This window comes from Muscardinus avellanarius (genome assembly GCF_963383645.1).
Source record: "Muscardinus avellanarius genome assembly, chromosome: 19".
Taxonomy (NCBI): Eukaryota; Metazoa; Chordata; class Mammalia; order Rodentia; family Gliridae; genus Muscardinus; species Muscardinus avellanarius.
This window is the reverse complement of record NC_137805.1, coordinates 47832051-47859697: the sequence shown is the minus strand read 5'-3', so window position 1 is coordinate 47859697 and position 27647 is coordinate 47832051. Positions and strand designations below refer to the sequence as shown.

Here is a 27647-nt window from a genome sequence, read left to right as displayed (position 1 = left end):
CCGTCTACCCTCTGGATAAACTCCTTATCACACTGGGCCTGGTAGCCAGGCCTGGGGCTCTGGTCCAGCGTGCCAAGCATGCGTAGACATGGGGACGCGCCAAAGAGTCTGGGACGAGTGAGCTCAGGTCGGCTGCCAGGGGCATCAAAATGGGGAAGAGAAGGAAGACCATGTGGTGTGACTCCGGACACCCTGGGCCCCTTCCTTTCTGTCTGCCTCAGGATGGGATGCATGAAGTCCAAGCAAATCCGGGATAGAGGCAAGGTCTCTAAAACCGAACTGCACACCAACCCGCACAGCCCTGTGTACGTGCCAGACCCCACGTCCTCCATCAAGCCGGTGAGTAGAGGCGGAGCCTGCATCCCGAGGTTCTGCGGGTGCTGCCTGCCATCGCCCTGGCCTCCTTCTACCCAAGGCCGGACAGGGCGTGCTTAGGACAGGGTGGCACTGCCCAGCCACCAGCAGCACCCTCCCTCCCAGGGTATCTTCCCAGGACGTGCCCCGGCAAGAGGGTGGCTTCCCAGGTCAGTGCGAGCGCCATCCACCAGATGGAATGAGCGTCACAGGCCCCAGCCTGGGCTGGCGAAAGCCAACCTAGGAGTCATTCATGACAGGACAGGTAATAGCAGTTGTGGGAACAGCAGAAAGAATGCCGTTACAGTGGATGCGGCAGCCCACCCACTCCTCAACTGTAGTGCTTGGGAAGCTAAGACAGGAGGAGCACAGGTTGCGGCTGTCAGCAACTTTGTGAGACCCTGTTTCCAAATTAAAAAAAAAAAAAAAAAAAAATGGCCAGCCGTGGTGGCGTACGCTTGTAATCCCCGCGCTTGGGAGGCAGAGACAGGAGGATCGCGCAGGTTCGAAGCCAGCCACGCTAGCTTAAGAGACCTGTTTCCAAATAAAAATATATTTAAGCCGGGCGTGGTGGCGCACGCTTGTAATCCCAGCATTTGGGAGGCTGAGACTGGAGGATCGTGGTTCGCGGACAGCCTCAGCTACTTAGTGAGGCCCTCTGCAACTCAGTGAGACCCGGTTTCAAAATAAAGAATAAAAAATTGGGCAGGGGGTGTACCTCGGAGGTCAAATGCCTCTGGGTTCCATCCCCAGACCCGCAAAAAAAATATATATATAATATATATTTATATATATTTATATGTATATAAATATATATAAATATATATAAATATATATTTATATTTATATATTATATATATTTATATAATATATATATATTTATATAATATATATATATTTAAAAAATAGGTCTGGGAGTGTAGCCTGGAGGTAGAAGGGTTTCCAGGAACCCTTTATATATATAATATATATATTTATATTTATATATATTATATATATTTATATATAATATATATAAATATATATTTATATTTATATATATTATATATATTTATATATAATATATATAAATATATATTTATATTTATATATATATATTTAAAAAATAGGTCTGGGAGTGTAGCCTGGAGGTAGAAGGGTTTCCAGGAACCCCAGTACCACACACAAAAAAAGTAAAGGCTGGGGATGTAGCATGGAGATAGGATGCCCCGGAGTTCAACCCCAGTACCACAAAGGAGAGCACCATTACAATCTCGGAATCGTGACAGTAATCGGGGGAGTCAGAGCTGGAGACGAGGCTCAGTGATAGAGGGGTTTGTCTGCCATGCCTGAGGCCGTGCATTCAACCCCCAGTGCTGCAAATAAATAAGTAAATAAATAAATAAATAAATAAAGCCAGCGTAACAGCAACAGCAGCAGCAGGATCAAAGGCAAGAGTAGGAAATGGGAGAGGCAGTAATTCTAGCAGCACTACCCTAAGCACTTTTCAAGGTATTCGATGCTCAGTCCTTACAGTAGTCCTATTATAGGTAACAATTTGTATTCTGTCCATTTTATAGACGAGGCACAGAGGTTAAATGACTTTCCTAAGGCCACGTAGTCAGCAAGGGGAGTAGCCAAGATTCAAATCTGGGCAGTGCAGGGTCCTAAGCACCGACGTCAGAGCAAGAGACCGAGGCAGGAGCAAATGCTGGTGCTGGCACAGTAGTCCCATGGTGGCCACGCTGTTGAGACCAGCATTGGCGGTGGTGGCCGCCATGGTAGGGACCACTAGCAATGGTGACTGTGATCATCATGATCGTGAGAGCAGTAACTGTAGTAGTAGTGACAGTAAGAATATTAGTACCAGACAGATGAGGTGCACACCTGTAATCTCAGTGCTTGGGAGGCTGAGACAGGAGGACCACAGGTTCAAGGACAACCTCAGCAACTTAGCAAGATTCTCAGCAACCTAGCAAGACCCTGCTTCAAAATGAAAAATAAAAGAGGCTGGAGGTGTAGCTTGGAGGTAGAACACCCCTGGGTTCAATTCCCAGTACAAAAACAAACAAACAAACAAACAAACAAACATAAAACTAATAACATTTACTGTCCTCATCGCAGAGTAACAGGTATAATAATTCAATTGTTCCTGTTCTTCGATGCCTATGTTCCAAGCACAGTGGTAAAGTGTTTCTCTATCATAATTATTACCAAAAGCTGGGAAGCAGAAATTATGCCACTTTAGAGCCAGGGAGACCAAGGCTCAGAAAGATTAAATGGGCCAAGAGAGTGGTGCATGCCTGCAGGCCCAGTACTTAGGAAGATCACAGGTTCAAGGACAGCCTCAGCCACTTAGCAAGACTCCATTTTTTTTCTTTTTTCTTTTTTCTTTCTTGCAGTACTGGGGATTATGATACGGAAACACTTTACCACTGTACTTGGAACATAGTAGGCATTGAAAGAACAGGCACAATTGAATTATTATACATGTTACTGCTGCGATGAGGACAGTAACCAGGGGCATTCTACCTCTGAGCTACACCTCCAGCCATATTTTTTTATTCTTTATTTTAAAACAGGGTCTAGCCGGGCGTGGTGGCGCACGCTTGTAATCCCTGAGCTTGGGAGGCAGAGACAGGAGGATCGCGCAGGTTCGAAGCCAGCCACGTGCGCTGGCTTAGGAGACCCTGTTTCCAAATAAAAAAAAAATGTAAAAAAAAATAGGTCTGGGAGTGTAGCCCGGAGGTAGAAGGGCTTCCAGGAACCCCAGTACCACCAAAAAAAAAAAAAAAAAAAAAAAACAGGGTCTCACTGAGTTGTGAAGGGCCTAAGTAGCTGAGGCTGTCCTCAAACCTTGATCCTCCTGTCTCAGCCTCCCAAATGCTAGGATTATAAGTGTGCACCACCCAGCCCTGCAGGACTCTGTTTCAAAATAAAAAATGAAATAGGGCTGGGAGTGTTGCTTGGAGGTAGAACACCCCTGGGTTCAATCCCCAGTTACACACACACACACACACACACACACACACACACACAGGTTAAATGGTCCCAGGGTCACACAGTTGGGAAACCACAAGTTTTCTGACCTCCCAAATTGAAGATGTCTCCGCTCGGTGCCCTTCGTCCTCAGTGGCCTTCCATCCTGTAGCTTGGCCATAGCCTGATGCTTCCCAAAGAGGGACGCACTTCTAGTGTTGCCCTCACAAGGCCCTTCTTCATGTTGAAAGAAGGCTTGCTATTCCATACCCCCTACTTCCTGGTTTCAGACTTACCCGTTAGCTTGCCCCAAACACAGCCTCTGCCCTATCACAGTTTACAGAGAATGAAGTCAAGGTCTCACCCAACTCACCCATCACTGCCTTCTCCAAGCACCAGGCCTCAGACAGGACTCACTCTGGAAAAGAGAGAATAATGGGATAGTTATGGCTCTAACCTTGACCTCTGTCAACAGAGCCTGAGGTCATACACACTTCTCTCATCAGTGACGTCCTGAGCTCACTGCAGACCGGGCCCTGCCGCTCCCAGGCCGCCATTCTCCTAACCCGTGAGCACCAGGGCCCATTCTGTGGCGAGAGCTCCAGGTTCTCAGGTCCCCAGAGGCCCTCTGGCTTGTCACCTACAGGAGGCAAAGGGCGTCCCCAGCCAGTTTCTGACTGTCCTTTCTGAGCACCAGATTTAAGGGCTGCAGTTGTTCTGCTCCAGGGCACTGGCTTGGAGTAAGTTAGTCCAGTGCTGCTCAGAGAAAGGGCTCCCAAGTCCAACCAGTTTGACAAACAGTGGGTGGAACTGGCTCCTTCCCTGCAGGACTCCAGAGTCTGTGAATCTTTATAATGGACTCAGTGAATCTTCCAAAAATCATGCATTTCTCAGTGTTTCCTAATCATGTCTCTCTTTAACTAAATGTTTAGTGATGTGTTTGACACACAAATACACTCTCCTTGAAAAATAAAGAATCACCAATTACAGTTAAAGCTACAGTGTCCACTGACCAGTGCTTCTCTCTCCAGAAGGGTCAGTCCCCAAAGGAACCAAGTGTTTCCGGTTTGATGAGGACCCTGGCAAACCTTTTCCACAAATTGACACTCATGCCTATCTACTATGTGTCTGCAGAAGAGATTGAGGATGTGTGTACATCCTTTATACACACCTATCATATGGTCATTTGTGGACTTTTTTCACTCAGCAATTAACTTTTATTTTGGGGGGACTGAGGATGGAACCCAGGGTCATTCTACCTCCGAGCTTCACCATCGCCAGCCCTATTTTTTCTGTGGGTCTGGGGATGGAACCCAGAGGCATTTAACCTCCAAGCTACACCCCCTGCCCTATTTTTTATTCTTTATTTTGAAACAGGCTCTCACTAAGTTGCAAAGGGCCTCACTAAGTAGCTGAAGCTGTCTCTGAACCATGATCTTCTGGTCTCGGGCTCCTGAATGCTGGGATTACAAGCGTGCGCCACCACGTCCAGCATCCCAGCCCTATTTTTTTTTTTTTTTAGTTTTTATTTGGAAACAGGGTTTCACTGAGTTTCACAGGGCCTCACTAAGTAGTAGATGAGGCTGGCCACAAACCTCAATCCTCCTGTCTCAGCCTCCCAAATGCAGGGATTACAAATGTGCACTACCACGCCCAGCTAATAATGTAGCTTTGAGGTCGGATTATCTTGACTTTTCTCTTCTAATAGATCCTTAGAGCATCATGGTATAGGTGTCGGATCCCTTTTGACTGGATACTTAGATTGTTTCATAAACTAACAGAGACTCTTCATAAAGAATGTGGGTGGACTGAGACAGGAGGATTGTAGGTTCAAGGACAGCCTCAGCAAGTAGTGAGACTCTCATGAACCTAGCAAGACCCTTTTTCAAATAAAAACAAAATAGGGCTGGGGGGTGTAGTTCAGTGGTAAACTGCCCTTGAGTTCAATTCCCAGTACCACACACACACATACAAACAAACAAATACCTTGGAAAACACTGATCTGGACGTCCTTGCCTGCTGCATGTGGAGGGAGGAGCCCATCCAGCATCCTCCATTGAGTCCAAGGTCGAAGGCAGAGGCCACAGCTCGAGAACCTGTATCCTTGTGCTGCCTCTCACACAAATACCAGCCCTCGCTGGGCCGCCTCCCTCCCGCAATGTACAGGGCTGGGGTAAGATGCTCTGGGGAATCCTTTTCAAACAGGGCTCCTGTGGCTCCTTGTGCACCTCCGATTCATTTCCCTTTCCCATTTCTTTTCTTCAGGGGCCTAACAGCAACAATGGCTACCCACCGGGGCTTGCAGAGGGTGAGTATCTGACAAGTTGGTGTGCCAGGGAGAGGGTTAGGGAAGTTCTCAGTCAGCACTTGAGGCAAAAACCCCCAAAGAGTCAGCTGGGCGTGGTGCATGCTGGTAACCCCAGTACTAGAGAGGCCGAGACAGGAGAATCACAGGTTCAAGGTCAGCCTCCTCAATTTAGAGAGACTGTCTCAAAATAAAAAAGGCTGAAGCTGGGCATGGTGCATGCTTGTAATCCCAGTACTTGGGAGGCTGAGACAGGAGGATCACAGGCTTGAGGATATCCTCAGCAACTTTGTGAGACCCTCTGCAATTTAGTGAGACACTGTTTCAAAATAAAAAATAAAATAGGACTGGGAGTGTAGCTCAGCGGTAGAATGCCCCTGAGTTCAATCCCCAGTACCAAAATGATAATAAATACAATAACTATAATCATTATAATGGCTGGATGTGGAACTCAGTGGCAGAGTACTCCTGGGTTCAATCCCCAGGACCACTCCCCCCACCACACAAATCAGAGTCAAAACTTGCTCTTGAATATAAGTTTCTCTGGGAGAACAAAACCCTGTTAGCTTTAGATTCTGGAACCAGGCCCAGCACGGTCAGATAGCATCTTGCCTGCTTATACTACAAGACAGATGCGTGGGTGGGTCTAGAGCTGGGCGCCAGGTGCTGCCCACCCAGGCGGGGGTGTGCTCAGATGGAGCCTCACCAGGTCTCTTTCCTGGCAGGCTCTGAGGACCTCATCGTGGTTGCCCTGTATGATTACGAGGGCATTCACCACGAAGATCTCAGCTTCCAGAAGGGGGACCAGCTGGTGGTCCTGGAGGAGTGAGTGCCCGTCCAGTCCCCTTAAGACACACTCGCCCCGACTCCCCATCGTGCTCTTTTGTGGTTTAGTAAAGAACCCAGGAAGCTGTCTTAGGAGTAGGCGGCTGACAGAGCCTGACTCTAGAGGAGGACGAAGCCTCTGCAAAAGGGACTGTGCTCTCGCCACAGTGCTCATCCGAGAGGCTGCTCTCCCAGGCCGTCCAGGGCGCAGGGGCTCGGCTGCAGGCCTCCCTGTGGGCCAGGCCGTGTCCAGGGGACTTTGCATCCAGGAATCTTTGGGTGTCCCTGTTTGTCACCTCTAGCTCAGCCCCAGCTGAACCACCGAGTCTCTGTGGGCACAGGCCCTGCCTGGGTCAGGCCAAAGCCACGAGTCCAGGGAAGAGAGGCCAGGCCAGACACTGTGAATTCAGGGACAGACCCTCCATGCTCAGTGGGGACTGTGTCAAGGTCGCTACCCCAGTCTTGGGGCGCTTGCTAGGGGACACGATGGGCTTGGCCCTATCCCTCTCCCTACTGATTTCCTGTGGGAACGGGGATCTCTAGGCCAAGATGGGGACTGCGGAAACTGGAGAATGGTCCCTCTGCCCCTGACCCCTCCCCCTCCCATCCCTCAGGTCTGGAGAATGGTGGAGAGCACGATCTCTGGCCACTCAGAGGGAGGGCTACATCCCGAGCAACTACGTGGCCCGTGTGGACTCTCTAGAGACGGAAGAGTGAGTACTCTATTCTGGCCACCCAGATGGGAGCATGAGCAAAGCCAGCATGTTCCCACCTCAGGGCCTTTGCACATGCTGTCTCCTTGCCTGGCACAGCTTCCCCAAGGCTCTTGGCTGGACTGGCTCCTTCTTGTTCCTTTCGGTCTCAGGGAAGAATCAGTTTACAAAGGCCAAAATTAATGTAGTAGAACTAAATTACATAATGTATATGAAACTTAACATAATGCCTAGTATATTGCTATTAATAGTGATAGGTTGCCGGGTGTGGTAGCGCACGCTTGTAATCTCAGCATTCAGGAGGCTGAGACAGGAGGATCGCCATTTATGAACAGCCTCAGCTACTTAGTGAGGCCCTTTGAAACTCAGTGGGAAACTTTCAAAATAATTAAAAAATCAGAGCTGGGCAAGGTGGTACATGTTTGTAATCCCAGCATTTAGGAGGCTGAGACAGAAGCATTGCACAGGTTCAGCTACTTAGTGAGGCCTTTTGCAACTCAGTGAGACCCTTTTTCAAAATAAAGAATAAAAAACAGGGCTGGGAGTATAGCTCAGAGGTAGAATGCCCCTGGGTTCCATCTTCAGTACCACAAAAAAAAAAAAAAGAAAAAAAGAAAAAAGTGATTGCTACTGTTATTGAACTCTTCTAGATAGTGACTATTAATTCTACATAAGTTGCATCTGCTTTATAGCATTCCTTTTTTTCTTTTAAAAGTGTTATCATAGCCAGGCGTGGTGGTGCACGCTTGTAATCCCAACACTTGAAAGGCTGAGACAGGAGGATCACACAGGTTCGAAGCCAGCCTCAGCTACTTAGTGAGGCACTCAGCAACTTAGTGAGACCCTGTTTCCAAATAAAATATTAAAAAATAGGTCTGGGAGTGTAGCCCGGAAGTAGAAAAGTCCCTGGGTTCCACCCCCAGTACCACAAAAAAATAAATAAAAATAAATAATTATAGACCAGAGGTGATGGCCCATGCCTGTAATCCTAGTACTTGGGAGGCTGAAACAAGAGAATCGCAAGTTTGAGGACAGCCTCGGCAGCTTGGTGAGGCCCTCCCTAACTTAGTGAGGCCGTTTCAAACTAAAAAATAAAATAGGGCTGGGATGTAGCTCAGAGGTAGAATGCCCCTGGGTTCCATCCCCAGTACCATATACACACACATACACACACACACACACACACACACACACACACACACACACACACACACACACACACACACGATGTGAAAACAGATGTTTTGCCAGACTGAAGCCTACACAATTTGGGGAAAAGATTTTTTCCACTATTGTCTACCTTTACTGTTTAAATTTCTTTATAATAAAGTTAGCGTGTTTCACTATTGTCTACTTCTACTGTTTAAATTCCTGTATAATAAAGTGTGTGAAGCCAAATGTGGTGGCGCACGCTTGTAATCACAGCATTCAGGAGGTCGAGACAGAAGGATCGCGGTTCTCGGACAGCCTCAGCTACTTAGTGAGGCCCTTTGCAACTCAGTGAAACCCTCTCGAGCTACACCCCCAACCCTATTTTACTTTTTGTTTTGAAACAGGGTCTCCCCAGGTTGAGGAGGGCCTCACAAGGTTGCTGAGGTTTGCCCTGGGTGAGTGGGCCAGGCTGCAGCCCAGCTCACCGGGTCCCCATTCATCTGTCTACCAGGTGGTTCTTTAAGGGCATCAGCCGGAAGGGTGCGGAGCGCCACCTGCTGGCTCCGGGCAACGTTCTGGGCTCTTTTATGATTCGGGACAGTGAGACCACAAAAGGTGAGTCCAGCCTTCCTCTTGTCCAGGCCCCCACACCATCCCTCCCTCGGAAATTGCTCTGGAAAGGGCTGAACACCTCGAGCAAGTGGCCATGGCTGCTAGGCGGTCCCTTTGCCTCCCTGAGCAGGGAAGGGTGAGGCTCTGTTCCTGGCTTGGCCCTTCTCGGTTTCTGGAGTTGCAGGCTTAGTGGCAAGAAGATAGTCCACACAGTGGGGCCTCGTGAGCAAATAGCAAACGTCCTGCTGAAACTTGATCTTCACCTGCTTTTTGTTTGTTTGCTTTTGTTATTTATTTATTTATGTATGGTTTTGGTGCTGAAGATTGAACCCAGCATTTGCTTTACCACTGAGCTACACCTCCAGCATTTGTGTGTGTGTGTGTGTGTGTGTGTGTGTTTTCTAGGGATGGAACCCAGGGGCATTCTACCTCTGAGCTTCATCCCCAGCTCTATTTTTTATTCTTTACTTTGGTCCCCACTAAGTAGCTGAGGCTGTCAAGCAAACCTCGATTCTCCTGTCTCAGCCTCCCAAATGCTGGGATTACAAGTGTGCGCCACCACGCTCGGCTAATTGTTTGTTTCTTTTTTTTTTTTTTTTTTTTTTTTTTTTTGAGACTGAGTCTTGCTCAGTTGCCTGGGCTGAAGCAGAAGGATTAAGTCTAAGCCAGCCTGGGCAACTTAGCAAGACACTGTCAATTTGTGTTTTCTGTGGGTAAAATCTGAAATCACAAGAATTCTATTGGTGTTTATTTCCTTGGGAAAATTTGCCTCTGTCGATGCCACTTGAGTGACTTAATGACGTCGGGCACTTTTCTTGCCTCCTGTCACTCACTCAGTGAAATGCCACTCTCAAGGAGCTGTTTCTGTGCCTAACCTGCATTTCATGTCTAGAAGTCGCCAAATCCTTGTCTTGGGGCCACCTTGACAGCTCTTCAGCCCCTGGTTCCCAGCTCCCAACTTCCTGCTGGTGACTCCGACCTTCTGGCCCAGCCCCACAGGACCTGGGTGATTAAATTGGGCCACATGGATAGCCCAGGATAATTGCCCCAACTTTGGATCCAGAACTTAAAACTCTCTATGCAAAGTAATATATTTCAAGTTGACGAGATTCAGGTCTGAACATCTTGAGGGAACATTATTCAGCCTCTTGTTCACATTTTAGTAATTGGCTTGAACTTTCTGTTGTTCGTCTTTTCATTTGTGTGTGTGTGTGTGTGTGTGTGTGTGTGTGTGTGTATATATATATATTTTTTTTTTTTGCAGTACTGGGGATTGAACCCAGGTTATTCTGCCTTCAACCTACACCCCCAGCCCTATTTTTTTTATTTTTTATTTTGAAACAGGGTCGCAATAAGTAACAGAGGGCCTCCCTAAGTGGCTGAGGCTGGACGTGAACCTGCGATCCTCCTGCCTCAGCTTCCCAAGTACTGAGATTACAAGTGTGCACCACCATGCCCGGGCTAGTCTGAAAAAAAAGTATCATGGTATCTTAGCTTTCTGTTTGACAGATAATACAGGTGATGATGACAACCAGCATTTATTAAGTGTCCCAAATACTTTACAAGCATTACTTCTTTTGATCATCAAACATTGTGATGAGGCAGGGAGTCCCGATTGTTCCGGTTTACAGATGAGGAAACTGAGGCACGGGGGCAATGTAATCACTTGCCCGGGTCTCACAGCTCGGCACGGCAGAGTCAGGACAAGAATTCAGGCAGCTTGATGCCACAGACCACTCTTCCTCCACCCGTCTCAGTCAACATTCTCGCTACTCTAGTCCAAAGCAACTGACCGTGCAGCTTAGAGGAAGGAAGGTTTATTTGCTCAGTCTTTTGGAGACCCCGGGTTCAATCCATGCGAGGCCAGGTTCTCAGCGAGCACAGAGCGCCCCTCCTGCATGGTGGAGGTGGAGCAGAGATCACAAGCAAGTGAGGGGGTTCAGAGACACAGCCAACCCCTCGGGCCACACCCCTAGGGACCACCTTCTCTAGCCCCACCCCAGGCTACTGATGAGCTAAACGTCCCTCGAGCTCCACGGGGAACATTCTATATCAACTCCTTCCCCGCCCCATGCCCAGATGGTGGCAGCAATGGCTTCACGGAGGTGTCGGGTGCTGGCACAAAGTGGCAGGCCTCCGAGTTGCCATCCTTAGGGATGTCTCTCTGGCTGTTGAAGGGAGCTACTCTTTGTCGGTGCGAGACTATGAGCCCGAGCAAGGGGACACAGTGAAACATTACAAGATCCGGACCCTGGACCGCGGGGGCTTCTACATCTCCCCGAGGAGCACCTTCAGCAGCCTGCAGGAGCTGGTCGCCTACTACAAGAGTGAGTCCTGCCCTGGGGCTACACCCTGCCCATCTGAATCCAGCGTCCACGCCTAACTGCTACGTAGTACTGCCCGGGCAGGGACACTAACACTATGCCGTGGTTTTATTCTTCAGCACCTTTGCTTTATTTTTATGGTTTGTTTTGCTTTGCAGCATTAGCGATGGAACTCCAGGCCTTGAGCAGGCTAAGCAAGTGCTCTACCTCTGAGCTAAGCCCGGCCCCCTCCTGCCCACCAAGAAGGGCCATCTCCTAAAACCCCAGTCTCGAGCACACTGTGGCCCCTGGGGCCTGCAGAGCTCCTTCTGACCCTCCCTGCACAAATAGTTGTTTTGGAGTCTTCTGAAGTCTCGGGCGAGAGGGTAGGGGTGGTTAAAATGTAGAGATGGTGTCCCATCATTCTTTGCTCCTTGGAAATGTCTCTGGCCATGGCCAGCAGGTGGAACTTTGGCCAGATGTAGGGGATCATATGGGAGGCATCTGGGAGAAACTCTGGCTGGCTCGGGGCTCCTTGCTCTCAACTGACTGGGGTCTCTTTTCTAGAGGGGAAGGATGGCTTATGCCAGAAGCTGTCAGTGCCCTGTGTGTCCCCCAAACCCCAGAAGCCATGGGAAAAAGATGCCTGGGAGATCCCCAGGGAGTCCCTCAAGCTGGAGAAAAAACTTGGAGCTGGGCAATTTGGAGAAGTCTGGATGGGTAAGAACCAGGGGCAGATGAGGGAGGCAGGGAGGGCAAGGAGGCCCTGGGCTTCCAGAAACCCCCAAAAGCCAAGCAGGAGCGCTCCTTGGGCTGACAAGGGCATTTGAATAAAACCATAAAGGGAGAAATCCTCTGATAGCAAGCCAAATTATCCTGCTGTCCAAACACTGATTTGCTTTTTTTTTTTTTTTTTTGGTAGTACTGGGGTTCCTGGAAGCCCTTCCACCTCCGGGCTACACTCCCAGACCTATTTTTATATTTTTTTAAAATTTGGAAACAGGGTCTCTTAAGCCAGTGGCGGCTGGCTTCGAACCTGCGCGATCCTCCTGTCTCCGCCTCCCAAGCGTGGGGATTACAAGCGTGCGCCACCACGCCCAGCCTGATTTGCTTTTGAAGCCAGGCCCCGGGGCCACAGCTTCCTTCAGGAAGCAGGAGCTCTGGCTGAGTGATGCCCACCCTCCCTCAGGCGGAGCTGAAGCAGTCTCCCTCTCTGGTTTGGGATGACAAGAATCAATAGTGGGGAAGTGCAGCTTGGAGAGCTCCAGGTGAGTTCAGTGCCAGCAACCAAGGACAAGCTCTTCCAAGCATCTGTCATGTGCCCAGAAACATGCTGGACATTGTGGGACACCAGAAAGGCACGTTCCACCCCTGCCATCCCGGCTCCAGTGACGAGCACACCGGCGCCTGCTGTGTGTGGCTGCCGGGGGACGGGGGCCTGGCGCAGCCCACTGTGTCCATCCTCCACCATGTCCCCTGGGGTGCAGAGTCCACAGAGGTACACACGGGTCTGCTGGGTGAAGTGAGCTGAAAACTCATGTGTTCCAACTCTACTTATTGTGTGTCTGCGATGTGCCAGGCACTGAATGAAAGAATGAGGCAGAAAGAAAATATGGAGGAGAATGTAAGACAGATCTGAGTGGTGAGACTGGACAAGCAAAAGTATTTTATAAAAAGCCCAGACCTGCCGGGTGTGGTGGCGCACGCTTGTCATCCCCGCGCTTGGGAGGCTGAGACAGGATCGCGCAGGTTCGAAGCCAGCCTCAGCTGGCTTAAGAGACCCTGTTTCCAAATAAAATATAAAATAGGTCTGAGAGTGTAGCCCAGAGGTAGAAGGGTTCTAGCCCCAGTACCACCAAAAAAAAAAAAAGTCCAGACTTTTACTCCAGAGACTGACTACACATCTGGATCAGAGCCTCATGGAAGCCCAGGTGCAGATGGAGACCAGAGCAGTTATGAGAGGAGAGAGATTCACGGGGCGCAGCAGGGTGGGGTGGGGTGAGGGAACAGTAGATGCCAAGTCCCTGAGGTGGGCTGGGGTTGGGCCCTTTAAGGGACTGAGTGCCAGGCATCGTGAATGGCAAGAGGGAGTTGCTGGTTGGTGAGCTGGGAGAGGTGGGCGTGGCCAGATCACCAGGGCCTGTGGGGCACAGTGAGTTTGGCATTGATTTCAAGAGCAGTGTTAAGGTTAGGGGGTGTGTGTGTGTGTGTGTGTGTGTGTGTGTGTGTGTCAGCGTTAGTGATGTTTTCAAGGTATTTTTAAATCTTGCAACAGCCCTTCAAAGGGAGTGCTTATCATTTCCACTTTGCAGATGAAGACATCATGGCTCAGAGAAGTTAAGGTCTGAGATGGGCTGGGCAGAGAGGATGCCGGTCTGCCGCTGGCCTCCTAGGGCCATGGGAGAAGGCCAGTGGGTTCTAATCACCTTCCCTGGTCCCTGTCCCCCAGCCACTTACAACAAGCACACCAAAGTGGCCGTGAAGACCATGAAGCCCGGGAGCATGTCGGTGGACGCCTTCCTGGCAGAGGCCAACCTCATGAAAACGCTGCAGCACGACAAGCTGGTGAAGCTGTACGCGGTGGTCACCCAGGAGCCCATCTTCATCGTCACTGAGTTCATGGCCAAAGGTAGGCGGGTGACAACTGGCCAGCGTGGACTCCAAGGTCACACACTGACATGGTTCTTGCCCGTGAGACAGCCCCAGATGGGGCAGGAGCTCCTCCAGCAAGTGCTCGGCGGGCACCGAGAGTCCAGCCTGGTGGTTCATGGGTGAAATCTTGAGAAAGGGCACCAGGAGAGGGAGGTGCCCAAATTCCCTGGGTGATGGGAGAAGAGGCACACGGGTTCCTGATGGGTTCACTATGGGCCTCAGAGGCCAGGGCTGACTCTTCCTCTCCTTGGCCTGGGAAAGACAGCAGGAGAAATCAGCTACAGGCAGCCTCCACCCTTTCCCGGGGATTTTTTATTTTACTTTATTTTATTTTACTGCTGTTTCACAACTATTTTCAGTCCCTGCTCATTTTTTGGTTTTGCTTTTTAATTTTTTATTGGTGCACTGTAGTCGTACATCTTAATGCACACATCACCCAGTTAGCCCTTAACCAATTACCACCCCAATCCCTCTCCTCTCCCTTCTTCTCATGATTGGCTTAGTGATTTCTTTCTTTCTTTCTTTCTTTCTTTCTTTCTTTCTTTCTTTCTTTCTTTCTTTCTTTCTTTTTTTTTGTGGGTCTGGGGATGGAACCCAGGGGCATTCAACCTCCAACCTATACCCCCTGCCCTATTTTTTATTCTTTATTTTGAAACAAGGTCTCACTGAGTTGCAGAGGGCCTCACTAAGTAAGTGAGGCTGTCTGCGAACTGCAATCCTCCAGTCTCGGCCTCCTGAATGCTGGGATTACAAGCGTGCCCACCACGCCTGGCTCAGTGATTGATTTTGATATGTTTGTGAATGTACATCATGTACATTAGGGAATTTCCATATATAGTTTCTCCTTCTTCATCTAGAGTTCATCCTATGAGTTCATCCTATGACCCATTTTCTCCCTCGCTTCCACACATTAGGGAGAGCATCCAATTTCTTATTTTATGCAAATCCATCACTATGGCCAGGTATGGTGGCATGAAGCCATTGTCCCAGCTAATCAGCAGGCTAAGTCAGGAGGATCAGCTGAGCTCAGGGCTTTGAGACAAGCTTGGCAACATAGCAAGATTGGTGTCTCTCTCTCTCTCTCTCTCTCTCTCTCTCTCTCTCTCTTTCACACACACACACACACACGTACACACACACACACACGTACACACACGGATCCACTAATATGAAAAGTTAACTACACACTAAAGTAGTAAGAGTAGTAAATGTCCCTTCTTGCTCCCCCCACAGGAAGCCTGCTGGACTTTCTGAAAACTGGAGAAGGCAGCAAGCAGCCCTTGCCAAGGCTCATAGACTTCTCAGCCCAGGTGAGAGCCTGATGGCCAGGGTGGCACAGGGAGGAACTCAGCTGCAGAGTCAACACTAGCTATTGACCACATGCTACAATAACAGTAATAAAAGATGATGTTGGCCGGGCGTGGTGGCGCACACTTGTAATCCCAGTGCTTGGGAGGCTGAGACAGGAGGATCGCACAGGTTCGAAGCCAGCCCCAGCTACTTAGTGAGGCTCTCAGCAACTTAATGAGACCCTGTTTCCAAATAAAATATAAAATAGGTCTGGGAGTGTAGCCTGGAGGTAGAAAGCCCCTGGGTTCCATCCTCAGTACCACAAAAAAAGATGATGTTTATTGCATGTTCAATATAAAAATATATTTTCCATAGTTGTCCCTCAGTATGCACAGAGACTGGCTCCAGGGCCCCCTAGAAACTCAAAACCACAGATGCTCAAGTCCCTTATATAAAATTGTGAAGTGTTTGCATATAATCTCTTTACATCCTTTGTATATTTTTTAATATTTATTTATTTATTTATTTATTTTATTTTTGGTGGTACTGGGGGTGGAACCCAGAGGCTTCCTACCTCCGGGCTGTACTCCCAGACCTATTTTATATTTTATTTGGAAACAGGGTCTCACTAAGTTGTTGAGGCCTCACTAAGTAGCTGAGGCTGGCTTTGAACCTGCGCGATCCTCCTGTCTCAGCCTCCCAAGCTATGGGATTACAAGCGTGCGCCACCACGCCCGGCTTCTTTGAATATTTTAAATAATCTCTAGATGATTTGAAATATCTAACCCAATGTAAAAACACTATGTAAATATTTGCTATGCTGTATTGCTTGGGGAATAATGGCAAGAAACAAGTTTGTACAAGTCCTCTAGAGATGCAATTTTCTTTTAGAAATTTTGTTGTGGTGGGAGGGCTGGGGTTGGAACCCCGGGGTATTCTACCTCTAAACACTACTTCATCCCTTTTTTTTTTTTGGTGGTGGTGGTGGTGGTACTGGGGCTTTCTACCTTCGGGCTATACTCCCAGACCTATTTTATATTGTATTTGGAAACAGGGTCTCACTAAGTTGCCGAGAGCCTCACTAAGTAGCTGAGACTGGCTTCGAACCTGTGCGATCCTCCTGTCTCAGTCTCCCAAGCGCGGAGATTACAAGCATGTGTCACCACGCCTGGCTATTTTTTTTTTAACTTGGAAACAAGGTCTCACTATGCTGCTGAGATCCTCACAAAGTTGCTGAAGCTGGTTTCAAATCTGCAATCCACCTGTCTCAACCTCCCAAGTATTGAAATTACAGCGTGCACCACCACACCAGCTTCCGTTTAGAATATTTTTGATCTGCAGTTGGTAAAATCTGAGTGCAGAACTGCAGATATGGAGGGCTGGCTGCTCTACACATGCACAAACTCACCTAGTCCTTGAACCAGCTTTATGGAGTGGGGTTTTGTTAGCCATTCTTATGTAACAGGGTTTGGATGTGGCTGGCTGGTGAACCACGTGGTAAAGTGCAGCCATAGGGATGCAGGGATGTATCCTGGGCAATGCTCATCCCAGGCTGGAATGTCTGAGATGACATCCATCCTCCAGAATCTCTCCATGTGGCCTCTCAGCAGAGTTTGCTTGCTTAGTTGTTTGTTTTGGTACTGTGGATTAAACCCAAGGTCATTTTATCTCAGAACTATGCTCCAGCCCTATTTTATTTTATTATTATTATTATTTTTTTGTGGGTCTGGGGATGGAACCCAGGGGCATTCAACCTCCAAGCTCCACCCCCTGCCCTATTTTTTATTCTTTATTTTGAAACCGGTCTCACTGAGTTGCAGAGGGCCTCACTAAGTAGCTGAGGCTGTCCGCGAACCGCGATCCTCCTGTCTCAGCCTCCCAAATGCTGGGATTACAAGCGTGCGCCACCACACCCGGCTCCCTATTTTATTTTTTATTTTTTAATTTTAAACAGGATCTCACAGCCATGCATGGTGACACTTGTAATCCCAGCACTTGGGAGGCTGAGACAGGAGGATTATAGGTTCAAAGCCAGCCTCAGCAACATAGCGAAAACTCTCAGAAACTTAGTGAGCCCCTGTTTCCAAGTAAAAAAATAAAATTGGGCTGGGAGCATAGTGTCAAGGTAAAATGCCTCTAGGTACACTCCCCAGTATAAAAACAAAGAATAAAAAATAAGGCTGGGAGTGTAGCTCAGGGGGTAGAATATCCTGAGTGTTCCCCCCTAATAACACAAAGGAAAAAAACAAAAAAGGTCTCATTAAGCTGAGGCTGACCTTGAACCTGCCATCCCTCTGTGTCAGCCTGACAAGTACAGACATGCACCACCATGCCCGGCTGACCAGAGCTTCTTTAAGCTGCAGCATGCAGCAGCTAGGCTCTGAGGGAGGCTTCCCAGGGACCACACCCTCCTGGCCAGCGCCTGTTGAACCTGTGTTTGTAACATACTTGCTCACAAGCCGCTGGCCAAAGCAACGCAAGGTGAAGCCCAGGGTCAGTGTGGCAGGGAACACACAGGAGCACGGGTCCCAGCAGGCAGCTCCTCGCTGAAAGAGAAATGTCATCCTGTTTTACAGGATAGGACATTGAGGCAGAGAGAAGTTAAGAACAGAGGAGGAAACGGAGGCCCAGCGAGGTTAAGTAGTCCAGGTGGCTGTACTAATAATGGGGACAAAGTGGGAAATGTCGTTGTCCCCATAGACTTCGCTATCCAGGTGGGATGATGAATATTAAACAGCTGAATCTCATGGAGAACCGTCACCTGAGCGGCTCTGGCTCTGAGTCAGAAGTGCACAGTGTCCAGCAAAGAAAACGGCACACGTGAATCACAGAAACAGATCTTAAAACCTGATTTTGGAGGCCAAGGGTGTAGCTTAATGGTAGAGAGCTTGCGTACCACATGTAAGGTCCTAAATTCAGTCCCCAGCACTGCAAAACACATTTCCTTCTGGTCTTCCCTCTGCCCCTGGAGCTTCTCACCTCCAGCTGTTATTGGCTTGTGCCCTGTCTCGTGCTCTCCTGTCCCAGACAGGGGTGCTGTGCAGCGGGCCAGGAGCGATCAGCAAAGCCTTCCCAGAGGAAGCAGCCTCTAGACTAAGCTCTGAGGGATCAGCAGAAGTTCTGCAGATGAGAGGAGTGGGGAAGCTCAGAGGGAAACAAAAAAGCTGAGCCTGGTCCTCTGGGCCTCCAGCGTGACAGGGATGAAAGGGGTGTGTTTGCAGCCTGGTGGGAGCTGCGAGAGATGTGCAGCTGGGCCTCCAGGAGAGGTCCAGGGCAGAGCTCATTTATCTATGCCAATCCCAGGGGCCGGGCCACTGACAAAGCCTAACAAAAGGCTGTACTTTCAGAGCCTGGAATGGCAAAGGCAGATGGAAACCAAGGCCTGGATCTTCACTCCAATAGGCGCCGTCCTCTGGGAGACAACAGTCTGGCCTGCTCCTAAATTATAGCCATCAAAGTATTGGAAACCTTGCTGTTAGGGTACTGGACTGTGGCAAGAGCTAGTCTTCCATTTTGCAAATGGGAAAACAAACCAAAGGAGAAAAGAGAGGTTCTGGGCCTTGGAAAACCCAAAGGAAGGAGCCTACATAGGGACCTGGTTTTTACCTCCAATCCTGGAGAGGCAGACTGGCACATCAGGAGGCTGCCCCGGGCCCATCACCAACTGGCTGTCGACCTAGGAACTGCTCAAGTCTCAGTCTCTTCATTTGTCTAAGAAGGGAATTGATACACAACAGTTGTGTCAAGTTTAATGATGTTTTAGCTACAACTCCACTACTGAAGTTTTACACACTAGGTAAATGTATATAAGTCAAGAAAGAAGCAGGGTATAGTGGCACATGTCTATAATCCCTTCTTGGGAGATTGAGACAGGAGGATCATAGGTTCAAGGCCAGCTTTGCCAACTAAGTGAGACCCTGTTTCAAATAAATAAGGGCTACTCCGAGGTAGAATGCTCCTAAGTTCAATCCCCAGTATCAAAAGGAAGGAAGGAAAGAAAAGAGGGAGGGGAGAAAAGAAAAGAGAAAGAGCTGCTTTAGTTGACAGGCTCCTTTCTTGGGTCCCTCCCCACCCCACGTAGCCCGGGGACATCGGTGGGATTGAATTTGAAGAACTCTGGGCTGGAATATCCATTCTAGTCAGTTCAGCTCAGATTCTGTGATTCTCTGATGCTCTTGGAAGCAAGCCCAAGTCCGCTGCCTGACCTCATGGCAATCTGCTTGGTGGTCATGAAATCTCAATAGCCATCATGCCCCAGTTCTTAGGCCCGCCCTGGGCCCATTAACCTGTCCATTATTCATCCTTTGACAGTCCTTGAGAAGCAGCCCTCTCTAAGCATATGAGCTTGGGGTTTTGCGTTGATTCTAGCTCTGCCTGTTTAGCTTTGAGCAAAGTACTTTACCTGAGTACCATTCTCTCTCACTGAGAACTGACAGCTGCCACTTACACAAATAGTATGTGGTAGACACTGTTCTAAACTCTTGATGTAGGCCTAGAGGAGTAACTTCACACAACCTCCTGGAGACAATTGCTATCGTTTCTCCACTTTACAGAAGAGAAAAGTGAGACACAAACAGTGACTGAAGGGATTGGCTTGAGATCCCGAAGCTCAGGGCTCAAGTTGAGCTAGTCCCATTCTAGAGCCAGTTGGCCATTTTCTTCCCCCACCTCCGGAGCAGGGTTAGTCTTCCCTGCTGCACCCAGCTCATATGAAAACCAATAGAATACAAACTTCATCCAGTTTTTTAAAATGATGAGTACCAGCAATTTTGCCTGCTCCATAAAAATACTAGGCAAAAAGGTGGGATGGCCAGGAGCGACGCCACACACTTGTAATCCCAATACTTGGAGGCTGAGATGGAGGATCGCAAATTCAAAGCCAGCCTCAGCTACTTAGTGAGGCTCTTCACAAATTAGTGAGACCCTGTTTGAAAATAAAGAATAAAAAAAATAGGACTGAGAGTGCAACTCAGAGGTAGAATGCCCCTGGGATCATCCCCAATACCACACATAAATAAACTAACAAACTAATTAATAGAGCCAGCCGTGGCGGCACATGCTTGTACTCCAAGAACTTGGGAGGCTGAGACTGGAGGATCACAGATTTGCAGCCAGTCTCAGCTACTTAGTTAGGCCATCTTCAACTTAGGGAGACCCTGTTAAAATAAAAAATTAAAAATGGGGCTGGGGTGTATTTCAGAGATAGGATGCCCCTGGGTTCAATCCCTAGTACTGAGGGGGAAAAAAAGTAGATAAGCTGCAATATCTGCCATTAGACTAATACCTTTTGCGTTTGACTACATATTTCCCACATTCCCCAAGCCAAGATCCTGTCTCACCCCACTCCCCACAACCCCTACTTGAAAGAAAATCAGAAAGTATTTAAGTTTTCAAGTCTGGACCTAAATTCTCAGTGCCTTGGGCGCCCTCTGCTGTCAACTCCCTGCAAGTGCTCCACCCATTCACCTCAGACCTTGAGCCTGCTGGCGGTTTAGACCTTCTAAATTATCAAATTGCCACCTCCCTGATAATCTGATCAGAATGCCTTCAGCTGCAGTCCTTCAGAGCTCCGGAACTCCGGGGTATTTAGAAGAAATATGGGCACTACAGCAGGATTCTGCAGCCTGGATTCGAGGCTGACATTCAGATTTTTCCAAACATGTGATCTGGAGCAACGTCTCCTCTGTAAAAACAGAGATCATGATGACTCCTGCCTGGAAGGGCTCAGAGACCAGTTTATAAGCTGTAGATGCCGTTTTCTGGGTACCTGAGGGCTAATATTAAATCTCTTTTATCCAAACTCTTGTAAGTAAAAGTGTCTCTAAGGCTCAACTGTGTATCTTTCTATCAGAGGCTTCCCAGACTGCCCTGTGAATAACAGTCTTCCCTGTGGTCCATTATTCACTGGGAAGCCACAGTGACCTTAAAGTGTGCATCAGATCACGCCACACTGCTGCTTGAGGTCTCATAAATAAGTCCAAACTCTGCTCCTAGCCTGCCGGTGGCTAGTGGCCACTGGCCTCTCTTTCAGCTTCAACTATCTGCATCTTCTACTCCGCCACCTTGGCCTCTGCGGTTCTACGGATGCCCAAGCTCACTCCCACCTCCAGGCCTTGCACCCGGTGTTCTCTGTGCCCAGAACACTCTTATTTGATACACTTATCATTGTAACCATCATTCTGATCTTTGTTGAAATGTCGCCTCTTCGAGCTTCCCTGGGCCCCTCCTCAGGCCCTCTCCTCTTCCTGTCCTGTTCCCCCACCTTACCTTTTCTCTGTGGTACTTATAACCATCCTCGGGGCCTTTACGTGACTCACCACCTGTTCAAGGAATGTGCCCGACACCCCAAAAGACACTTGGTCAGTTTTTGTTGAATAAGTGAATTTCCTCTATTAGGGCTTGTGGATGAAAACATCACAAAAGATGGAGCCAAATATGGCACAAGCCTCAGTTGTCCCCAGGAAGAGGGTGAGGGTGAGAGCTTTGCACAGCGTCTGGTGTGTACGTAGATCCTAGGGGAAATAATCCCAGTGCTTTTCCTTAAAGACATTTCAAAGTGCTCTCTGAAAGTCTGGGGGCTCTAGACAAACCCTCCACACGGAGGCAGGCCTTTAGGATCCCCCAAACTGGATGGGTACACAGAGAGATGCCGGTGTGAACCCAGAACCCTCCAAACAAAAAAGGGGGACCGGTGCAGATGTTTTTCAGTTTGCTCCCACGTGGTGCTTTGGGTGGGAACCTCTTGGGCTGGGCCAGGCCTGAGGGTGAGGTGTCTCTGTTTGGGATGCAGATTGCAGAAGGCATGGCCTTTATTGAGCAAAGGAACTACATTCATCGGGACCTCCGCGCCGCCAACATCTTGGTCTCCTCATCTCTGGTGTGTAAGATTGCCGACTTTGGCCTGGCACGCGTCATCGAGGACAATGAGTACACAGCTCGAGAAGGTGGGGGACGCAGCCCAGCAGGCCCAGTGCACATTTGAATGGGTTGTGAGTGCTGAGAGCAGAATTACCGGAAAAGTGATTGGTAAAATGCAAAGGCCCGTCCCAGCTTACCTCTGCATTACTAAGCTTGGTGGAGTCTTCCTGCAAGGTGTCCTGCACTTGAGTTCACCCGGTGACTTTAAGGTGGAAACCTCAGACCACACTGATAATTCTAGACTTAGCAAGGCAAGTACATACTGAAATTAAGGGTAAGAGCCAGGTGTGGTGGCCCACACTTGTAATCCCTGCATTTGGGAGGCTGAGATGGGAGAATCATGGTTCGCGGACAGTTTTAGCTACTTTAGTGAGGCCCTCCACAACTTAGTGAGACCCTGTTTCAAAATAAAGAATAAAAATTAGGCTGGAGGTGTAGCTGGGAGATAGAATGTCCCTGAGTTCCATCTCTAGCACCAAAAAAAAAAAAAAAGGGCTAGAGATGTACCTTCGTGGTACAACAGTTGCCAAGCATGTGGGAGGCCATGGATTCCATCTGAGTACTGCAAAAAAGCAAAACAAAACACAGCTGAAGCTCATACATTAAAGTTCATAGCAACATTACTCATAAAAGCCAAAAAATGGAAACAACCTTAATAACTGTCCATCAACTGACAAACAAACAAAACGTGGCCTATTTATATAATATTATATGAGTTACCCATAACATAAAATGAAGTAGAGTCGCTGGGCGTGGTGGTGCACACTTGTAATCCCCATGCTTGGGAGGCTGAGACAGGAGGACCGCACAGGTTCAAAGCCAGCCTCAGCTACTTAGTGAGACCCTGTTTCCAAATAAAGTATAAAATAGGTCTGGGAGTAAAGCTCGGAGATAGAAAAGCTCCTGGGTTCCACCCCAGTCCCACACACACACCAAAAAAGTATTAGATCCATATTGCACATTTTCCTTTATATAAAATGCCCAAAATAGGCACAGTGAATTAGTGGTTGCCTAGGGCATGGGTGAGGAGTTGGGGAGAAATAAAGAGTGAATACTAAGAGATTTAAAGGGGGTAATAAAAATATTCTAAAAGTCCCAACTTTGTGAGTATTCTAAAAGTCGTTAAATTGTACATTTTAAATGCAGGAATTTTATGGTCTGTAAATGGTTTCTCAATAAAGCTATTAAATAAAAAACAGGCAAAATTGATTTCTAGAGACAGAGTCAGAGTAGTGGCTCCCTGGAACAGGGTGGGAGCAGGAAGGAGCCTTCTGAAACCCTGACAATATTTTACATCTTGATCTGATGGTGATCACAAAGGCAGAGATGTAGATAAAGACGCAGCAACATGTACATTAAAGAGTCGTACACTTTACATTAATTTTACTACAACTCAATTACAAAAAGTTTAAACCGAGGGTACTAAAAGAATTAGGAAAACTCTAGATTCAAAGGAAGGAGAAACAGATGCACAGAGGGGTGTGTGTGTTTGTGTGTGTGCTTGTGTGTTACTAGGGATTGAACCCAGAGGTGCGCCATCACTAAGCCACAGGCCCAGTCTTTTTAAGTTTTAAGATTTTGAGACAGGGTCTTGCTAAGTTGCCCAGGCTTGCTTCAGATTTGTGATCTTCTTGCCTCAGCCTCCTAAGTATCTGGAATTACAGACATGTGCTACTGCACCCAGTGATGCAGAGCATCTTTAACACTAAACTACGTAGTCAGTCATAAAGCAGAACTCGCCAAATTCCAAAGAACATACATTTGAATGAAGAAGATTCCCCAACTTACAATGGTTTAACTCATGATTTTTTTTCAACTTTACCAAGGTACAAAAGCAACAGGCATTCAATATAAACTATACTTTGGATTTTGAATTTCAATCTGCCCTCCAGACTCGTCATGTACTCTGTGATGTCGTCTTGCAAAGTCGGTGGCAGCAAGCTGCAGCTTTAAGTTAGCCACTGACCACGAGGGGAAATACTCCCTACTCTACGGCAGCTGACATCCTGCCTGTAAACTAGGATGGTCAGTAGTTTAGGTGGATCCAATGGATTTTCTATCTGTGGTCATTCAAACTCAGCGATAGTTTAAATAGGATGTAACCCCAGCACTAACCAAGGAGCATCCGTGTGTCCTATAGACCATGTCTGCCAACCATCATATAACTAAGACAAGTTAATTAAAAACAAAGGCTAACTAAAACCATCCTCGGCCAGGTAGAAGGAAGTGAGGAGTAGGGAGGAGATACAGCCCTCTGGTGCAAACCTCAAAGCTCATAGCCAAAGTCCTTGCTTCCCACAGAGCAAGATGAGGAGATCAAGATGTCCTGGACTCGAGGACCTGTGAAGTCCTCTGTTCCCAGGGATCCTGTGGCCTCTAGATCTCCTATCTTCTGAGCTATAGTTCACTTGAGTCAACAAGGCAGCCTCCTCTCCACTGCAGCCATCTGTCCTCAGGATGGATGTGCCTTGCCTCCACGGCGAGGCCATGTTGTAGAAAGAATGCTTCTGCAGGGCCTGGTTCCCTCACCGTAGCAGGGGCCCAGCCCTGACTGCTCCTCAGACTCTCCTTGACTCTGCTTTGTCCAATCCTGCAGGGGCCAAGTTCCCCATCAAGTGGACAGCTCCTGAAGCCATCAACTTTGGCTCCTTCACCATCAAGTCAGACGTCTGGTCTTTTGGTATTCTGCTGATGGAGATCGTCACCTATGGCCGTATCCCTTATCCGGGTAAGGGGAATCAGCTTGGGGCTGCTTCCAGAACCCAACCAGGTAGCAAGTACATCTCATCAATGTGTCCACTAAGCTGACTTCCTCAAACTCCCTCGGGCTTTCTTGGCCATTCTTTCTCTCTCTCCCCTCCCCATATCCAAGAAGCCACAGGTTCTGTTCATTCAACTCAAAACAAATACCAAGTCTACTCACTTCTAACCCACAGCCGTACCAGCCTCGTGCAGCCATACTCGTACACGTGGCTGAGTGTGGATCTCCCTTCTCTCCCACTGGCTATTCTCTGTCTGCAGCCAAAAGATTTTTTCTAAACTACTAATCAGCCAGGCATAGTGGCGCACGTTTATAATCCCAGCATTTGGGAGGCTGAGACAGGAGGATCGCAGTTCGCAGACAGCCTCAGCTACTTAGTGAGACCCTTTGCTATTCAGTGAGACTCTGTTTCAAAATAAAGAATAAAAAACAGGGCTGGGGGTGTAGTTCAGAGGTAGAATGTCCCTGGGTTCCATCCCCAATACCGCAAAATAAATAAATAAATAAATAAATAAATAAAATAAACTACTAATCAGATTTTGTCCCCTCTCCATTTCTAATTCTTTAATGATCTCCCATTATAATTAGGACAAAAATTCTAGATACCTCATATGGCCTGCAGGTTCCACATGACCTAACCCCGACCACTTTCTCCAGCTTTCTGCTACCCCTACCCAGTCATCCACAGCACCTTACATCTCCCCTGAGATTTCCTTTAATGGTGCTCTATGCTGTTTTATGGATGGCATTCATCACAATTGATAACTATATATCTGTTTAATATTTTCCCCCGCGGACTCCAAGTACCACAAAGTCAGAAATCATGTCCGTATTTCTTACTGGTGATGGCAGTGCCCACCTCTGTGCTTGACATATAGTAGGTTCTTTTTTTTGGTGGTACTGGAGGGGTAGAACCCAGGGGCTTTTCTACCTCCGGGCTATACTCCCAGACCTATTTTATACTTTATTTGGAAACAGGGTCTCACTAAGTTGCTGAGAGCCTCACTAAGTAGCTGAGGCTGGCTCCGATCCTCCTGTCTCAGCCTCGCAATATAGTGGGTTCTTAGTAATTACTTGTTGAGTGGATGAATTATCCCCATGCCTATAGGTGGTGTCCTACACTGGCACTACAAAGAGTGCTTAGCATGCAGGTTACTCAGGACAGCCTGGCATTGGTTATGGAGCAGTGGAAATTCAAGAGTTATTTTAGCCCTGTTGTTTGAAGTAAAGAGTAGACATTCAAGTAAAGATGTTTAAGGAAACACTTGAATACATGAGTTTGGAGCTCAAGACTGGTAATATAAAATTGGGAATCATGGACATTTATCGATTGTTCTTATGCATAACTAATATACACTTAAGCTTAACAATGTTAAGTATTATTAAGCTTAAGTATTATTAAGGGTAATGTATTCTAGAATCCTGTATCTATTCAGATGCATTAGGATGCAAGTAACAAAAGTAACAGGCTAGGAGTGGCTGAAGCCACAGGCCAGGGATCACTCCCTCTCATAACAAGTCTTGCATGGCTGGTCATTTCAGCAGCTAAAGAGATCAGGATGCTGGGTAAGTTTCTCTGTGATACCTTCCCCACATGGTTAGAGTTGCTATAATTTCAAGTATTCCATCATCTTACAGGCAAGGGAGGAAGAAAGGACCCTCCAAAGCCTCTCTTTTATCAAGGGAGAAAAAGTTTTCCCTGAAATCTTCCTGCAGACTTCACCCTCAGCTTCCCTGGACCTAGCCTCAAGGAAACATCTGGAGTTTGCAGTGGGGAGGGCTGAATTCACTCAGTGAGACAGGGAGTGATGGCTGTTACAGGGAGTTGGGGCACCGTCCGCCAACTCTGGGCTTCCATTTTGCTCCCTTAATTCCATGGTTCCTTCCCAGGGATGTCAAACCCAGAGGTGATCCGGGCACTGGAACATGGGTACCGGATGCCTCGACCTGAGCTCTGCCCTGAAGAGCTCTACAACATCATGACCCGATGCTGGAAGAACCGCCCAGAGGAGCGGCCCACCTTCGAATACATCCAGAGTGTGCTGGATGACTTCTACACAGCCACCGAGAGCCAGTACCAACAGCAGCCTTGATGGCCGGGACCAGGAGCTCAGGAGATGCCTGTGAGGTGGCTCTCGCACCATCAGCCAGGGCCCACTCACCTTTCCTGTTCCCGGACACCCACCTCGCTCCAGCCACAGTTCACTCCTCTGTCGAGTGGGCAGCTTGGACTGGATGATCTCTTTTGGACTCTACCAATCCATAAGATACCATTTCTCAGGAGACTCCAAGTTGTTATTTCTGTTGCCTGGGATAGTTGAATTCCAGTGAGAGCTGTGGTTTATATAGGAAATGTTTAAAATAATAAAATAAATAATTAAATAAAAGATAAACATGCCAAGGACTTTATCAGAAGATCTGCTCTCTTGTCCTTCCAGTTCCCTATTTGCCTTCTTGTTGTACAACAAATCAGAAATGTGGAAGGGCCTTTTCAGAAACCAGAAGTGTGAAGAAAAGTGAGATTCAATGATCAAACTTTTCTAACTGCCCAAAAATAGTTGGCAGATATATTCATTTTCTATGGCTGCTGTAACAGATTATCACAAATGTCGTGACTTTATATGTATTTATTTATTTTTGTGGTGCTAGGGATTGGACCCAGGGGCATTTTACCTCTGAGCTACACCCCCAGGCCTACTTTATTTTTTATTTTGAAGGAGGGTCTCACTGCATTGCTGACAGCCTCACTAAGTTGCTGAGGCTGGCTTCCCACCTGCGATCCTTCTGTCTCAGCCTCCCAAGTA

General features: G+C 47.9%; 1 protein-coding gene across 2 annotated transcripts; it reads left to right on the top strand.

The window, feature by feature from the left end:
- Window positions 1-222: 222 nt before the first annotated feature.
- On the top strand, window positions 223-27038 carry HCK (HCK proto-oncogene, Src family tyrosine kinase; the record flags this gene model as incomplete). Of its 2 annotated transcripts, XM_080716199.1 has the most annotated exons (12): window positions 223-339; window positions 5578-5620; window positions 6343-6442; window positions 7057-7155; window positions 8819-8922; window positions 11097-11246; window positions 11790-11942; window positions 13672-13851; window positions 15108-15184; window positions 21955-22108; window positions 24679-24810; window positions 26734-27038. In XM_080716199.1, 12 exons carry the CDS (start codon window positions 223-225, stop codon window positions 26934-26936), a joined length of 1512 nt encoding a protein of 503 aa, XP_080572325.1. In that variant the 3' UTR covers window positions 26937-27038. The 2 variants fall into 2 exon arrangements, with proteins under 2 accessions (XP_080572325.1, XP_080572326.1); XM_080716200.1 differs by lacking the exon at window positions 5578-5620 and having other exon boundaries at window positions 6312-6442.
- Window positions 27039-27647: the final 609 nt, after the last annotated feature.